Source organism: Styela clava, chromosome 10, assembly GCF_964204865.1.
Source record: "Styela clava chromosome 10, kaStyClav1.hap1.2, whole genome shotgun sequence".
NCBI lineage: Eukaryota > Metazoa > Chordata > Ascidiacea > Stolidobranchia > Styelidae > Styela > Styela clava.
Window position 1 is genome coordinate 12,682,878 of NC_135259.1, and position 18,777 is coordinate 12,701,654.

Sequence of the window (18,777 nt, forward strand, 5' to 3'; positions counted from 1 at the left end):
TTGAGTTCCAGGAAATATAGTTCAAGCCTTAGGAGAGAACAGTTGAGTGGAAGCTAAAGCAGTTATGGGTGCCGCTGCTCGATAACCAAATTTGGTTTCTCGCGGCTCCCCTCACCCTGAAATGCCTTTTATTTATTTGTTACAATTTGTATATCAAGTGTGCATTTAGTATGGTGAGAAAATAAACTTCTGAAAAAATCGCTTACTTGGATGGATGCGCAATATATGAAAACTCTAGGGTTTGTAGTATGGATTCACTATATTCAAAAATTCCTGACACTATTTAACATTTCTCTCCGACGCAAAGTTGACGACTGAAACCCCGGAGATGTCAGGAAAAAAATAAAGCGTATGGTAACCCTAAACCAGCATGCTCTGACACAATAAATAAGCGCCAGTATAATCACAGAGATATGAGAAAAATGTGAGTGTCAAGACTGGGAAACATAACCAGGGTAAGTAATAATTAATGGGATCGGTGCACGTTTTATCATGAAACACTAAATAACCAAGTGGAGATCTAAATGAAATATCACATGTAAATCTTAAGCAAAAATGGTAGTGCACCCACATTTCTATCGAAGTATGGTAGCACATTATAAAAAAAATATACGGTAAGTTTCGGATCCATGAAGTTATGAAGCTGAATAAATGTAGAATAGTAACCTTTATGTACGATTATTACTGGACTTGTATCTTTGCCACATTGCTAATGTTACTTCATTCTATCAGACTAGTGATTCTCAAAAATAACTGGTCGTATGCAAGTCTGATTTTGAATTTTATACTCAATGTATCCAAACTTAAAAAATAGAATATTGCATGCAAATAGAGACAAGGTAGTGCAATGTTCATCGATGCAAAAATAATCACCAACTATTGAAAACTAATATATAGCGTCTCAATTGATGAGATTATCATAGCAAGACCATATCATATCTGTAAAAACAGCGAGGCTAAAATGCAGAATACAAATTATGTAATGAAGTTATGGCACTGCTTGTGATATAGATATGATGTCTGTTATCTCCTTTTTGAAGAGTTGTCCATGAGTTGCAACAGGCAAATCAGGTTGCTTTCAATCAGATGTTCCGTCATGTGTACAAACCTACTCCAACATTACTATTTTTGACCGCATTGAATATTTTCTGTTTTACAGATTCCTGATTCTAAATAGATGATGGTAACAATAATTAACTGGAATAAGTCTATGAAGAGGAACAATGATTAAATAGTCCAGTCACTAAAATAGTCCCTTTTTTAGACCCTCATTGCATGGATGTGGTCAAAGACTTCTTGTACAGCAGCAATCTCCAGTAACAAAAATAGTATTGTAATAGCACAGCCCTACACCAGTGGTTTCCAACCTTTTTTTTCAAGGGATCAAAATTTTTTTTTAAATAAATTTGATAAAAACCTGCGGCCTACGGCTATGCTCAAATACTAAAGGGCATGTAGTACTTTCATAGTCGCAAAATTGAAGGACTTATATAAAACAAAGTAAAATTAGTAACTTTTAGGTTTAAAAACAAGCAACCCAGGAAAATCTTCACTTCAGGCGGCTCAATTTTGAGCTGTGAACCATAGGTTGAGAAACACTGCTCTATACTACAGAGTGAAAAAAATCTCTGAAAAAAGTAATGAGAGGCTTCCATGGAGTAATCACCGATGGCCATATATTCACAAAATTCTAGTCTAATCCACAACTACCATGAGTATTTATGTTACAATATCATAAATGAAATTGTGACTAGCCTTATACTTACTACTGATATTTTAAACTGAGGTGTTCCTAGCAGCTCAGTAAAAGCTTGAATTGATAATGAATCTAGTTGATTATTTTCAGTATAACAGATGTAAGCAGTTGCAGGAATATTTTGAAACTGACAGTGGGTGATGACTGTGAAACAAGAAAAGTGCATTAAGTGTAAAAGTGTAATTTTTTGATTACTCTCAGAATGTGACGCGGGCCATAGATAATGAAGCGGCCTGGGTTTGAACCACCCTGGTCTAGGCTAAGATAAGGTAATTATAGATTGATCACTGTGGGAATTTTCATCCTTAATAACCTTACATTGGTTGTGGCTCTGAACTTGACATAATGAATTCTTGGATTTGGAAGGAAATTTCTCAGTTAACGTACTCAATAACGTACCCAACTCTGTACATCAGACTGAAAGATTAATCTGGCATTAATTGATAAAAGCCTATGAAGGCAATATAATCAGACCGGCAACTAACTACTTGACCATTATACCCACAAATTGTATTAATTTTTGTTAGCTTCATTCATAAAGTCTTGAAATCATAGCATTTTACCACAAACAAGTATTCCCTGGGAGCTACAAGAAACGTCAGTTACTGCTAAATACGAGCTAGTAAGTTATCCACGTAACGAGCTATAACCTTCCAAATAATCCTTTCTTCCAAGAGGCTTTTCAGATCTTTGCAAGCTGTGACTTAATATGTATTATTTTTACAACCATGAATGAAAGACAACACGCTTGTGACAGAATCGGGCTTGAATGAACAAAAAAATAAACGCTTACTTGCAGCAGGTATACTTTTCATTAAATTTGGTTGTTCAAGTACAGTAAATACTGGATGATTCTTAGGTTTTGTTGTTGTGGATAGAGATCTTACAAACGGAGTATTAATTGAATTCATGTCTTCACATTTATATTCATGTATCGTGGAAGATGACAAGACGAACACATCTTTTAACGGTTTGACCATATTGAAGAACTGAAATTGATAAAGAGTGATGAAATGTGAGATTAAAATACAACAAAAAATATTGCCAAACAGTTCTGGATTCTCAGTAAAATATTGTCAGATTCTGTAATTCTCAGATTATGTAATGCATATACAAACGAATAAAATTTCAAAAAAACCTAAGAATTAATTACCTTTGCTGTCCATGGCCAAATTTGTTCTGGTGGAATATATGACTTACAGGATACAAAAATATTCCTTTTTTGTTTATTAAATTTTTCATAGATTGTTGACACTGAAATTAAAGTATATTGTATTGTTTTATCTGAAAGTTAAACAATGACAATACTGTTTTAAATATTGAAAACTATCAAAATTTAAAACATCAAAACCAATGTTGGATGCAGACACCCCCTTGAGACGAAACAGACCATCCCTTGGGATGATCATCATTTCCTCGACTGAATCAGTCAGATAATTAAATTAGATACTTTGAAGTAGTAGCGCATTAATTAGATGCAGTTATGGAATCTATATTCATGTTGTTTGGAATACTCCAATTACTGTATTTTATCTCATTTCTGAATATCCAAATCAATGTTTTAAAGATGCAAAATCATGCTATATGCCAAGTTTTCCTGTAAACAATAATTTTATACATTAGAAGTTCCACTGTATCAAATATGATTGTGATCAAGCGAATGCTGAAAGCTGCTCTGTGTGATAATCCTGTGCCAACCACTCTCGAATGGGTGGGAGATAATTATGGCCATATGCTATATGATTGAGCAGTCCTATCGTCTCTCCTCTCCATGGGATAAATATGACCAGATTCATTAAATTGAGACCTCTAGGTGAAGTGATAACATACATTTGCAACAATTTATATCCATCATAAAATTGCAATGTGTTCTTGAGTTACTTACCGATATTAGGTTGTTTTGAGATAGCTTCATAAATACAATCGTCCTCTTTTGAATTTTCAATGATTTCAACTACTTTGTCAGAATTCTGCAGGTCATAATATATTTTGAGAAAACCTAAAGAGAAATGTTAGTTTATATTTCAAAAGGCCTAGTGAATTACATCACAAATTTAACATCGTAAAAGTTTGTACAATAATATTATATTATAAAATATATAAAAACTACGGTAGGTCCGTAAAAAATAAACATGAAATAACTCACTCCATGCGACTTCTCCAGCAGCAATAATAAGATTATCACACTCTAATGCTTTCTGATCATGATCTGCAGACCATTTCAACACCAAGTCTCTAAAATAAAATATCAATAATCAATCACGGGATAACAATTGAAAACATTATATACTGTATGTATCTAGATAATTGTTCCACAATGCCTTTATTTTGATACATTTGTTCTTAATTTAAAACTTTGCCCAGAACATTACAAATCACATTACAAAAACAACTCTATAAAAAGCTATTACACAACCTCATAATTAACAAGTTTTCTTGCAGCGACCAAGAACAATTTTAATGGTAACAAGTCAAAAATTACCGACATTCAGCGATTTATAAGTTGAATCAAGATAAACCAATTTCAGTCTTGATGTTCATTAACATAGAAACAGAAGAATACCAAACCTTGGTTTAGAAGCATTCTCCTCTTCCTCCTCGTCAACAGCTCTTGAAATAACTGGTAATATTTCTCCATGAAAAGTTGCCATTTTGTAACAATAAGTACCGGTATGTAATATCAATACTATTGAAAATACAACGGACGTTGGAAAACATAAAATGCAATCAATGATTATACTGGACATGTGCATACTGCTAGAAGTTACTGTGTCAGGATATTGTGACATCAAACAAAAATATTTTCATTCGAGATAAAGAAATGATGTGAAAAAACATTTTTATGACCTAATACATATTTATGGACAAATCAAGTATTTGAGATGACTTGGAATATGAGCACAGTAAAACAGTAATTAAAACAAAATTCGAACAACAATTCTGTATATTATGCGCATTTAGGGTGCACAAATCTGATTTATTATTATGCAAATAGAATGCATGGCAGAAACATCTACATATTGTAAGATTTAAATAGGGGCACCTTTATTAATCTTATACTGAGATGATGTTGAATATAGACAAGATTTTTCAAACAGAAATAATACAAACACTGCTAGTATATAGGACTACATAAGAAACTGAATATTGTTAAAAAAAATACTGCGAATGTAACTTATGATTTACAATTCGGTGTTAATAATAGAAAAAATAAACAAAAACCTGGTAGTCAATACCAAAACATACAAAGACAATATAAATGTATAAAAGCATAATGATATCAAAATCAGGACATTTAAACTGTATAGAATGGCAGACCTTGAAAAAAACAGTTTAATTAGGCAAGGATAATTGATCAGTCAAGCATGTGATGGTGGATAGGCCTCGTAGGGCGGGGCTTGCCATAGTGTGATACCATCAATAATAAGACAACAAAATAGTCCAATCTTCTTCCAATCGGAGAGAGCCAATGATGAGAGTTGGGAATATATATTTTAGGAGTCCGACAGCATTAAATCATATCAAAAATGTCATAGAAGCAGGGATGGCCAATTCGAATTAAGTATTCGAATATCTCGTCATTCGAATATCGGAATTCACGTTCATAAGAATATCGGATATTTGTGTGACGTCACACATTTTCCACGCCGCTTTCGAGACGTTTCCGTTGAATAAAAACATTCTCGATAGAAACTTGCGCGTGATTGATTTCATCACTCATCAGCGTAACGTGTTATTTAGGCCCGTAAACGCCTTTACGATTGTGTTATTTTCTCTAAAACGAAAATTTTCTACAAATTTGTTCCACGATAACGATAACATTTATTTTATTTTTGTAGGCGCACGGAATTGTGAATCTGGTAAATACGTTCATCGGCGGCGAGTTTCTAAAGACAACGCAACTTTTTGATTGAAAAGCGGCAATTTAAAATACTGAAAATAAAACCGTAAACAATATAAGTTTTATTGAGGCCCGCAAAAATTTAAAAAACGATTTTCTAGGCAGTGAAAATTGCAAAATTTCGTGGGCCTCTGGCACACATTATGTTTGGTCGGCGTTTAGAAACATATCGTCACTAATTGAGGGCGGGATTTGCCTGATTATCCATTACCTCAAATTGCCGTCGAATATTTTCGTGTTAACACGATACAAGGTTTGAAACGCGACTTTTTCCCGGGTTGTGAGGATGTATATAATATAATTAATCTAAAGTATATTCAATCAATTTTATTGTGATGAAATAAATTTTACTCTGAGATATTACAGCATATTTATGGATTTTTCGAACGGTTTTATCTAAAAATAATCAGAGTGGCAGCATTTCGATCGAGCGAAGTCACTGTTAACAAGTACATCTAAATATTTGCCGAATTCGCAAAATACGGATCAAAACAATATTTTATCGGGCAGTTCACCTCGCGTTTTTATTTTTATGACCGCGGATTGCAATGGTATATAATAAGACTGGTGAGGATTTTATTTTGTCGACGCAACCGCAGGTTAAATTGAAGACAATTAAATTAATAAAGCAAGACATTTTAAATATGCCCGTGTCGGTCACGAATTCATCACTTTGCACAACAGAAAAATATATATTCGTTGTTATATTATTTGTTGTAAAAGTCGACTCTTTTAACAGGTGGCATAATCGAGGCGATGAATATGAATTTTTAATTTACTGCTGAACTTTATATGTATATTCATTGTATGAAATGAATTATACTCTACACTTAACAGGATTTTATATAATTATTTAAGATTTTTCTTACGGCGATAACGAGTTGGCAAGATTGCAAAAACACGTATTAAAATTAAATACATCAGGCAGTTTATCTCGTAATTTTAGGTCACAGATCGCCGTGGACCGAATAGTATTGTTTTACTATTACGTTGGACACATTAAATTAATATATAAAGATATTTTAGAATCTCGTAGTTGTCATGGATTGAATATTTTACGTAACAGGATGATCATTATACGCTGAAAAGACGGCTCTTTTAACGAGCGCGTTACAGGCGGCAATGGAAATTTCCGATTTCGAAAATCCTGGCTGCGCGGCTGGCAGTGGTGGTCATCTATTCTCTACTAATTTATTTCTAATTCCAAACACAGCAATATGTTACACATAATAACAATATGTTTCACAAAAATTACTATACAAATATACAAAGGTATTAGAATACTCTAGGCTTAAATATTAGAATTTTTAAAGGCATAATGGATTTTTGATTGTTGTTGCCTGTATTACAAATAAATTTTATTACTCTCAGAAAATATACACAATTATCTGAATACATGTAGTATTTTTGTCAATAGACTTGACTATTATCGTATATCATGGTACCACTGATAAAAAGCGTCAGTCAACTTCTTGGCTATCTTTTCATATGGTCATTTGTACAAATGAATAATTTTAATGAACTGACTGTGTCACAAGTTGCTATTATTTTTTATCGATAGCTATAAACTTTGTGTACATATACTGTTGGTTTGTGGCTTTATTCTGATATTTCTATTGAAGCTTATTTTCTAATTTACTGGGTTTTAATCAACTAAAACAAAAATGTGTTATTTTCGATTTTAGAATGTATTCGGAATTCCAGATTCGAAAACATTATTTTAGAATGTATTCGGAATAGTTTAGTATTCGGAAATGGCCATCCCTGCATAGAAGGTTGCTCACTCAGTTGCTACTCACAGTGCCTTGAGCTTACTTTCATGAAAAAATATGATTGATGAAATTTCATCCACACGGAAATGTAGACAGAAATAGGTGTGGCCATTTGGATCATGTCGCATGATTTAAAATAGACATTTTAGTAAAAATCATTCACATATCACAAACCAAAAAACTAATTTAATTATTTTTTATGACAATTCATGATATTTATCAATTCCGATTCATCATCCATAATCTCATTGGCATCATCAACATGCCCCAACCGGAACATGACAAGATAATGGAAAACACCCAAAGCAATTTATAAGAATCCCCAAGTCTCCATAATTCTGGCAATTTGAAAGCTTCACCTCCAACAGTAACTTGTCGAAACCCAATCGGAAATAACATTCCAACATATGATAAACATCCAATTGCTATAAACGCCATCCATCTTGCATAAATTAGTCTATCACGCTTCCAATGTGAAGATACAACAAGTAAACATGTTATCCCCAAACAGACAATTCCGGCTACTAAAAACAGTCGAGTCCCGAGCCATTCTGGTGGTAAATCTGGAGCAAAACAAGATTGTTTTCTGCCATAAATCGTTTGACATTGCATTGTTAGACCCAACGTAATATCACCAGCCCGTCCACCCGTATTAATCCAATCTGGGTGTCCAAGACTTGCAACAGCAAAAACTTCAGCAGTGACAAATAAAACTCCTGATATTATTGTTAGCTTATCCATTATTGAATACTGGAATAGCTACCTTGAGATTTTTTTTATGAAAAGAAAATATATATATATATATATATGTATAAATATATAATATCAGTATTATACAGATATATAACAAAACTGAATACTTAAAAATATGGGGGTTTAGTGCACCTAATCGCAGAGACACCATAACGACTTTAACGATAACCATAAATAAACGATAAATTTATAAATAAATAAAAATTCTGGCTGTTTTTTCACATCACATTTTTGTTAGCCGTTTTTTTAAGCAGTCGCGACATTTAGTTTCATGTCATATTTTTGTTTGGCATTAGGCTATTTAAGTTATGGCATTTAGCCTACTTCACTAGACTCAAATATGGTGTGACTTGCTAGGTATATTACCGGTATATAATTTATATCTACAATTTTCAGATTTTACGATATTATCTTGCACAGTTGCTAAGCTGTTGGCTGGTCTTTGATTCAATAACTGTAAAAACTTAATTCTACATGTGAACAACTGCTTATGTCTATATGTCCGTACGTGAGAATATGCAGCAATCCAGGATTACAATAAACCATAACGGTACCGCATACACCGTACAGAACAGTACCGGTACCAGAGCGGCATCGGTAGTCTACAGTTACTGATAAGGCAGTAAGGGTAAGCGATAACGTTAACTCCTACCTGTATACTCACTTTGCATACCGCCAGCCGATATTATTGAACGCGTGCTATCGTCAGCGTTTTAATTTTGATTTCACATACAGGTATTATAAGTCCCCTACTGTCAGACTGTATTTTAGGTTGAACATTCAATATCACATTATATAAAAAACATTCAACGATCGTTGATAAAATAAAAACACTGCGCGGCGCCGGGCAAACTCCACAACTGAGCCTTGTACTTCACGGCCATTGAAATGCATGCATGTAGCCTGATTGCTTGGTATTTATTTACGGCCAGAGTCCTTTCAGCTCCGGATTGAAAAATGTCATTTTTTAGTTTCCCATCAATCTCTAAATTTAACAGGACGATGAAGACTTATTATTATCCCATATTAAATAAAGTAAGTGTTCATTTATTTTCAAAAATATGTATTTTTTTGAAATTATGGAGTCCAGTAGTTTTTAACTCCATCTATAGAGGACTTGCACGGGTCACGTGACCTTGTTTACTGGACGGCAATAAAACAAAAACGTCCATTTGGCTCCTGTCAGTTGCAAGTCGGATTATACGTTTCCGTTTTGTTTGGCTGTTGAAAATGGTTATTTCGTATTGTTCCGCTGGCTGTACGTATAGTATAGACAACGAAATGGATCTTCAGTTATATTTCACTGTTTTCAAAAGATACGGAACGTCGCGCAATGTGGATATCATCTATTAGCAGGACTGCTTGGTGTCAAGTCCAGAAGCCATCTCACTTGTGTTTCACTGTTTGCGGACAGCACTTCGTTGATGGTAAGTCATAATGTGCCGTTATCAATTTTTTTTGAATATTCAAAAGCTAGCTCCCTCATTTTAATGGAAAGCAGATGACAAACTACTGTTGTTGGTAGGCGTAGGCCTACTTGCAGGCTTGACTCGTGTAAGGTATTAATCAATAATTGCCATAAGGTATTGTTTCCCAGGTAGCAGGTAATCTATTAGTAAGTGTGAAAAGTTGAATAGATAACTAAAGTTTAACGCCAGTGCTAATGCAAAAAATAACCAGAATTCAATTGAATTCTCCATCTAGGAATACGCTCGCCACCGCATCTCTGATCCCCCCGGGAGTTTCACAGGTTCCAATCCCATGCGGGGATAGTTATGTGCGAAGGGATTGCAGCTCTCCTCCCACTGAGGGTGGATTACTACATCCCCCACCATCAAGTCCATGCTTCTAAAACAAATAACTGGCTAACTAATCCCGACATAAAATGGTAATCGTACGATGTTGCACCTTGCAATCTGTCCTCAACCACAGATAAATTCTATCCTAAAAACTACCCACATTGGTAGGCATTGTTGCGTTTTAAATTGAAAGAAATCTTCATTTAATGGTCAGAAGGTGTTGTCTGATTGTTTTGTTAGTTAGCAGGTAATTTATTACTGATCTGATACACAAACTTGGCACTGTCAAATGATGATTAGTGTTTAATTTATTTTCAGGAAAAAGGGAAGATAACCCATTATCAGCTGCTTATATGTCCCATCCATATTTGAATTTTCGCCATCCCCAGAGAGGAAGAGAATAGTTAGAAAAAGGGGGATTTTGAAGAAAGGCAAAAGGCAGGACCATTTCAACAAATTCTGTCAACTTGTATGCGTTGCAATATTAATTTGCAGTTGTTAGCATAAACATTTAATGTGTCTTTCGACTGGACCTACCACACTTTAAAAAAAACCGCCTACACCTCTTTTCACTAGAACCATTATACTGTAAAATATTTGATATAAATTACCCCCGAGGCATCATATCGCCCATTTGAAAGGGCTGTGGAGGCAGATACATTTTTTACTCTAAATTATGGAATGTTACTTCCAGGTTATCTTATCCTTGCTTATAGATATCTTGAGGTTAGTGACTCCAACTGACCCATGCATGCCACACTGGAAATTCTCTTGTGTACCCATAAAATAAGGCCTTGAAAACAGTCGAATCTGAGCACGATGGATTCATGTGAAACACGTAATATGCATTTAGAGGCAGTTATTTGTTTTCAGAAGCATGGACTTGGATGGTGGGGAATGGTCGTAACCGATCAGCGGTCATGTGAACCACCAGTAGAGCCGCAATCCTCTCGCACATAACTATCCCCGCATGGGATTGAAACCTGTGAAACTACCAGGGTGATCAGAGAGGCGGTGGCGAGCGTATTCCTAGATGGCGAATTCAATTGAATTCTGGTTATTTTTTGCATGACCACTGGTGTTAAACTTTAGTTATCTATTCAACCTTTCACACTTAGTAATAGATTACCTGCTAATTAGGGAAACAATACCTTATAGCAATTGATTATTAATTCCTTACTGTCTTACACAAGTCAAGTCTGCAACTGCAAGTAGGCCCACGCCTAGGCCTACTAATAACAGTAGTTTGTCATCTGCTTTCCATTGAAATGAGGGAGTTTGTGAATATTTAAAAAAAATTGATAACGGCACACTATCACTCGCTATCAACGAAGTGCTGTCCGCAAACAGTGAAACACAAGTAAGATGGCTTCTGGACTTGACACCAAGCAGTTCTGCCAATAGACCAAAGTTACCCCAGCCCACACTCGCTCAGCCTGACGTCAAGAGGTTAACCAACTATTTTACCACTTTATAAACGTTATTACATAAAAACTTGGTGGCTATGACAATATAGAGACCATATGTGATATACACAGATCAAATGCAATACCAAGCACGGCCCAGTTACCCCTAGTATGGCCTGTCAAAAACGAGTGTGGGCTAGCGTCTCACGAGTGTGGGCTGGCATCCTACGAGTGTGGGCTGGCCTCAGCACCAGAACCTCTCATAGTCCGGCAATTGATAGCACAAAATGGCCACAAATGCCTGGAAAATGAATCAAAATCAACTGAACAAATCACTGATATCTCTAACCAGAGTTGCCAGATATGACGGTAAACAAGACAGAAATTGACCGTCGAATCTCAAAAAAAGAAAATTGAAATCTTTGCTAAGTGACTGTTCTTTTTATGAATAAAAAAACGGAAACGTATAACCCGACTTGCAACTGACAGAAGCCAAATGGACGTTTTTGTTTTATTGCCGTCCAGTAACAAAGTCACGTGACCCGTGCAAGTCCTCTATATTCTATAATGTATGTCAGGCATGTCCTACCTTTTTGGTGTCGCGGGCCACTTTCACGTGGGGAAATTCATTGCGTGCCGCAACGTTTTTACCAAACTTAAATAGCAACCCAATTCCGATTTACGTTAGAATTTGAGCGTCGCTGAATCAAACGCCTGCATTGCACAGCAATTTTGCGAATTTCTGAACACAAGATGCACGCAAAGACCAGGAAATTTAACTGACCTTTTATGAAAAATGCATATACATTGGCGTAAATAATCAAAAGAAAAAATAAAGTCAGCTATTTTTCTCTTCAACTAGTTCAAAACTTGCTTTTGGTTTCCATTGCACAACTGTTTAATGTCAACTGGTAGCTTTAATATCGCACAATGTAACTAACTGGCTAACTAAGCCAAAATTGCGGCCCGCGAGTTGGATATCCCTGATCTATGTGATGGTAGCCTACATCATGTTGAGGATTGACCACAGCCGCGATGATTACCCAATGTGTGTTCGTGGATTCGAATCCCATGGTGGTCCACACAACTTGTGACCATGCCAGCTGCATAAATTCTTGCTATTAATAGCTTCAATATCAATTGTTACTTGTTAGGTTTTATTTTTCTGTAAATTTAGAACATCGATATATCTAAGCTAAAGCAAATAGGAAAAAAAGCAATATGAAGCCAAAACTAGATGCAGCAAATTCAATATGAAAGTCTAGAATAAATAATGTGTATCATAACACTAGAAAAGCTACAAACATTTCAAAATTATAAATATTATATATAGACAGAATGGACGCAACTGTGAATTGAGACCTGGTTTTGGTCTATTTACATCAGTAGAGAAGAAGCCTGTTGTTAACTTTGAGCACTGACAAGTAGTGATTGTAATTATTGAAACATGACTTTATAGCAAACAATATACCCTTCATTGAAATAACTAAATAAACTTGCTACGACTACAACATGGATCATGAAAATACTTTAAAATTCAAAACTCCCAACACACATTCAAAGTTTGGATTACAAACCAATCTTGCACAAATTCTTCAATTTTACCGATCGCTTTCTAACTTGGCTGCAGCTTTTTCAATGATATTTGCTGCTTGTCTAAGTTCATCTTCTGACATTTCCGATGAGACACACACTCTAATTGAGGGAGATTGATCTTGGAGCAGTTCTTCTTGTTCTAATCTTGCAGCGAGAGTGAGAGCAACTCCTTCTTTCATGCACTGGTAAACAAGTTAGCTTTTGTGAATGAATTTGTCAACACAGAAAATCTTATGAATTAGTCTACCGTATACGGACCATGAGGCGCACTTTCAGGCGCCTCCCTTAAAAATTGATTGTGCGCCTAATGGATAGATCAGGTAATGCTTCATACTTTATTACTTACACTGTAAACCAGTACCAGTATGAATAAAATACAATAACCATAAAAGATGTTTTTTGTTTAATGATATCTGTACGATAACCCTATACTCCTTAAAAATATATTGATGAAACCTCAATTTAAGCAATTTATTGACAATGCGCCTTATAACCCAATTGACTTCTGGTCCTTGGAATACGGTATTCGAAATTAAAAATTTTTGTGATACATTAGCATTCTAAACCATATTGTGATTATAATGAAATGAATTAAGAAAAGCACTAATCAAAGTGATACATACCATATCGACTAAACTTTCCAAGTACTTTTCCTCACGTTTACGATCTTTAAATAACTTGCAATGGAGATGAAAAACTGGTGATTCAGGATTTCCCACGACTTCAAGGCTTGGAATGCTGTGGGAAGGAAAACTGCCATTAAAATTCAAACCTTTTCCTATACCTAGCCAATTTCGCGCTTTATAATATTAAGACCATTTAAAGTCATCAAGAACAATATGAAAACATTCTACGAAATTGAACAAATTCCGTGAAAAAATATGGCATGTAAATATACTTACTTGCTTAACATTTGTTGCATAAAACTTCCATTTTTTCTCAGAATTGAGAATCTACCTAAAATGTTAAAATTGGTATAAAACACATTAATTATGTTACTACAGCCTTTTGATGTAATTTTGAATGTCTTGAATGAAAATGCGCTTCATCAGGAATTTGTCTATAGAATAGTGTAATACTTAATTAACAACTAATTATGAAACAAATTCGATATTCTATAGTTGAAATAAAAACAGAATCTAGTATCTTCAACAGCCAGTCTTTTAAAAAGATTATTAATTATAACTTAGCATTGGAGTTACACCCTAATAACCAATATTCTATAGTCTCGGAAAATACTGATGAACTCAAGATTAGGTAGAATTTTTATTCACAAAATAGAATCAGAAAAAAGTATACTGGTAGTATTGAAGATTTTAAATCAGAATAAAACAAGAAAAAATTTATCCAAAATTAAATTTATAACAACTCAAGATTTTTGTAACATCAGCCTAAGAAACAATTCTCACTTGTGTCTTCTTCCATGATATCGAGAGCTTCAATAGCAGCACAAGAAAGAAGCGGAGGAAGAGAAGCAGAAAACACATATCCTTGTCCTGATAATCTCTGATGATCGATAACATAGGTACGTCCAGCACAAAATCCTCCGATAGAAGCAAGAGAGTATTCCAGACTTCCAGCAACGAGATCTACTTTTTCAATCTTAAAGAAAGTAAATGAAAATTTTCTTATTTCATATGAATTCAATATTCTAAATCATTCTGCAGATTGGAACTCTTGACAAGATTGTTTAGTTAATCGTCAATTTCATGGGGTTTCCACCCCATGGAGTTTGCAACCAAGATCTTCAACTTGCAATGTCGACACTGTTAGGTGCGACTCGCCAACTATGAAGTTATTGTCCCCTCGTAAATTAATTCATAATAGATGATAAGCTAAGGAAATGAGCACTTAATATAATTCTGCTTCGCGCAAAGTTCATAGATGATCCTTATAAGGGTCCACAATAAGGTTTTAGACTGGCCGATTATTATTCAACCTCTGGTATGGATTTTTGGTTGTTCGAAATGCTAATATTGTTACAAATAATTGAAAGAACAATCTGGTATATAAAACATTCTACCTACTGAACAGATTTTTCGTTTATATATTAAATCTTAATCCTTTATATCCATAAATTTGAACTTTAAATAAAAATGTACTATAAACTACCCCTACATACCGGTATATTGAAATGTTCTGTCACTCCACGTCCATGTTCTCCAAGTACACCGAATGAAAATGTTTCTTCAATAAAAAGTCGAACTTTATATCGATACTTAAGTTCAATAAGCTTAGGCAAAGGACAGATGTTTCCAGTGTTTGCATATATTCCTTCCACAACGATGAATTTTCGAGTGACAGATGCACGTTTGGGTTCCTTGATAAAGTAATTATTTTATTTATATGATTTTGAAATTAATGTTTAGTGATCAAGATTTTGGTTTGGTAAGCCTCTTTCTTTTTGCAATTCTAACCAATATGTAAGCACATCTGAGACAGCTTATCAAAATTTTGCTTTGAATCTACATTATCACTATATAAAGGCACACATTTGGAAAAATCTTTAACAATCATTATTGGGGAATTATGATAATTATATAAAATATCAGTATCACCGTATTATGTAAAATTTTCATGTGTCCACAGTAAACAATAAAATAACAAATAGCTGAATGTGGAGGACAAAATGTGTTTTTTACTCCAAAAAAAATTTTCATAGCAGAATATATTCTACATTTTTTTCACACAATATGATGGGAAGTACCATAAAAAATAACAGCATGGATCTTAAAAGGGAAATCTATGTTAAGATTTGTAGAAATGGGATAAGCGCTTAATCCAATTCGAAACTTGAACAGGAACAATTCTCTCCAAATGCGTTTATTATATTAGTATTTGCCACTATCACATGGATAAAAAATAAATATAATAACATTCACAACTAAAAATACAATATATGAAACAGTAACAATAGGCATCAATAAACCTTCTTGTCTTTCAGTTCTTGTTCTTTTAATTTTGCTTCCAAATCTTCCATGTCATTGTGTTTAAAATATACAATCTTGCTTCGAGAAGCTTGATTTCCTTTTTGAATGGCAAAGCATACGCATTCATCTCTACAATAAAAAAATCTTTTAACACAAGGTAAAGGAAAAACATATTTTTCATTAGACACAAAAAGCAACTGGTATAACAGATTATGAATGGCTATGATATGAAACTAAATAAGTACCAGTAATGCCATTCAGTTTCTAGAAAGACAAAGAAGTCAACATCCACTCACGCATATATAATATCTCCTCGTTTTGAGTATGCGGGTATAGCACTCGCAATAGTTGCAAATCCATAAGCATAGATAATAGCTTCTTCTGCACCAATATATTTTGCTAATCTATTTTCGAGGTCGAGATGCACATCTGAACAAATTTATTACTGACTTTATCGTAAATAGATTAGCTGCCTATTATAGTTGACCTCAAAGAAAAAAGAATCATCTTGCTAGATAATTCGACTAAGTATAATCAACACAACTACAGCATGTTTAAAAGCAATGTTTACTAAGTGACTAGGCTATAAAAAAAACACATCAGTGGGTCGCGAAAAGGCTCATTGGGGGTCGCAGTGAAATCTTTCGCGACAATAACTTGTGTTAAAATGAAATATCAATCAAATTTGGAAACACCACTGAGACCAACCATCACCGAAATTGAGCCAATACTCGAGTTGTTCAAGAATATGCAAGCACATCTGTTCTCTTTATTTTTATTTAGTTTCTGAGGGCCGTAAAATTTGGCCATGCCAAGTGATTCGCAATGAAAATAGTTTGAAGAACACCGATTTAGGTAAACCAAATTTTTCCCATTTCTCATAAATAAACCAAACTCTTTCATCAATTATTAATAATATCCTTTACCATCTACTTTGTAACTTTGCTTTGAGCAAAATTCTGAGACAAATTGCATCCAAGATTGCTAGATTTTTTAATATTGATAGAATAGGCAGTATCCCAGTCTCACTAAAATATATGACAATCAAGACCTACCAACAGTGCCATAAAATCCTCTTGGCCCACAAGATCCAACCCCATATTTTTTGATTGCATTTGTTGATTTCTCTTCTATTCTTTTATTGCCGAGAAATCCAAGAAAATTCATTGATGCTAGATTCAAACAATCGTAGCTATTGACAGTAATCCTTTTTCCAGGTTGACTGTAAAGTTTCAAAGATTGCATTATGTAACACGAAAGAAAATATGTATTTTCAAATATATGATTTGTATTCGGATTTAAGAAATCCCAAATTTCAATATTAGATAGGCCTACATTCGGTATCTCAAAGCAGGACAAAAAATAGGTTATTTTAATGAGTATAGACTCATACAGCAACGATGAATTAAAATTCTGCCATTTTTCCATTTTGCCCTCACGATATGGACCAGAGGTGTGCAACCTTTCATACAGGTGGGCCAGATATAAACAAATGAATGAACCGCGGGGTGCACTTTTATTTAAAATATGCTTTCTAGTCAGGCACAAAAATTTTGGTTATTGATCTTATGACATGTGTTGTTCGCTTCGCGCGAGCTCAGGTATAGGCTTTGCGATGCAATTGGAATTACTTGCACGTACCAGATTAAATTAAATTAAAAATTTGTTTCGCGGGCACCACACCATTCAAAATTGGCACTTTTTCGCGGGCCGCACAATTTTTCCCTGTGGGTCGCAGGTTGCACACCTCTTATAGAGACAATATAATCAAAATGGTGGTTATGGTGGTTAACACAGATGACTGATGAAATACAATATTACACACTCACAGGAAATATGTTTTCAATACCTATTGCAGGATATTCAAAGAATAAAATATATAGATAAAGTTCAGGAATATTTTCGAGACAATCTCATCACAATTCAATATAACTGACCCAGTGACAACTTTATATGGTTTGGGTAGATCTGTTAGCTTTGGTACAAGCGGTTCAGGTTGCCATTGATCAATTAATTCTTGCTTTTCTTTCTCTGTCAATGGAACTTTTTCCTCGATTTTATAACTTTTGAAAAACATCAATCTCACGATCCACAACACAAGAAGAGCTTCAATCGACAGATGGTAGAGTGGAGCCTGCAACAATATTTTTTGTCGTTGATAATAATAACTAAATACGGTTTTCAATTCATTTCAAATGATTTCTGACAAAAGCCAAATCTTATATGCAGATACAGAGCTAAGCAGTGCTTCGTACACAAGAGTTTATAACAAACTTCAAATTCTGAACATGGTTATGCTATTCTTTTATTTTCTGCTCTTGGGTGATAAATGTGAATACTGGAATACCAAATATGGACGTTTCGGCCCGCATATTGTTGATAAACGTATCTAGGCCCATTGCTGATACATACCTGATATAAAGCGTTCATCAAATCCACCCACATCCACTCACTTCCATCTGCACTGGTTGTTGTTGATGTTGACATATTTATTCTACTCGTTTAACGTATTTAGCCTAACTAATTTCAATGAGAGTTCGTAAAAAAATTTTTAAAAAGGGGCCACACTGTGGATTCGCAAGTTTTGAAAAAAATAAATAAATGAAGACAATATTGATAAATAATTACATACAAAAAAACAAATGTCTGAATGGGAAAGGTAGTTAGTTTCCTGTAAACCCAATTGTTAGTTACATTAATTCTTGTTACAACATTATTAATACTTGGTTTAGCATTTCCAAAAATAACCGCAATACGTTCCAACTCAACCTTATATCTTGCACATCTTATATCAGTAAACAGAAGAAGTACCGGTATGATAAGATTATATTCAATTAATGATAAAAGTGAAAAACACTGATTAT

The 18,777-nt window shown here is 34.3% G+C and overlaps 3 protein-coding genes across 3 annotated transcripts; all 3 read right to left on the reverse strand.

Moving 5' to 3' along the window:
• Positions 1 to 764: 764 nt before the first annotated feature.
• On the reverse strand, positions 765 to 4,545 carry LOC120337931 (proteasome assembly chaperone 1-like). The gene is made up of 7 exons (XM_039405842.2): positions 4,325 to 4,545; positions 3,903 to 3,991; positions 3,642 to 3,755; positions 2,910 to 3,010; positions 2,550 to 2,745; positions 1,767 to 1,900; positions 765 to 1,169 (listed from the first exon to the last, which is right to left on the reverse strand). The coding sequence occupies exons 1-7, from the start codon at positions 4,543 to 4,545 to the stop codon at positions 1,095 to 1,097; spliced, it is 930 nt and encodes a 309-aa protein (XP_039261776.2). The 3' UTR covers positions 765 to 1,094.
• LOC120337932 (modulator of smoothened protein-like) lies at positions 4,443 to 8,200 on the reverse strand. Its single transcript, XM_039405843.2, has one exon. The coding sequence runs from the start codon at positions 8,168 to 8,170 to the stop codon at positions 7,649 to 7,651; it is 522 nt and encodes a 173-aa protein (XP_039261777.1). The 5' UTR covers positions 8,171 to 8,200; the 3' UTR covers positions 4,443 to 7,648.
• Positions 8,201 to 12,523: 4,323 nt separating this feature from the next.
• On the reverse strand, positions 12,524 to 18,512 carry LOC120337725 (serine palmitoyltransferase 1-like). The gene is made up of 10 exons (XM_039405607.2): positions 18,326 to 18,512; positions 17,851 to 18,047; positions 16,969 to 17,135; positions 16,210 to 16,342; positions 15,913 to 16,042; positions 15,106 to 15,303; positions 14,393 to 14,585; positions 13,886 to 13,940; positions 13,607 to 13,721; positions 12,524 to 13,165 (listed from the first exon to the last, which is right to left on the reverse strand). Exons 1-10 carry the CDS (start codon positions 18,398 to 18,400, stop codon positions 12,989 to 12,991), a joined length of 1,440 nt encoding a protein of 479 aa, XP_039261541.2. The 5' UTR covers positions 18,401 to 18,512; the 3' UTR covers positions 12,524 to 12,988.
• Between the last annotated feature and the right edge of the window lie 265 nt (positions 18,513 to 18,777).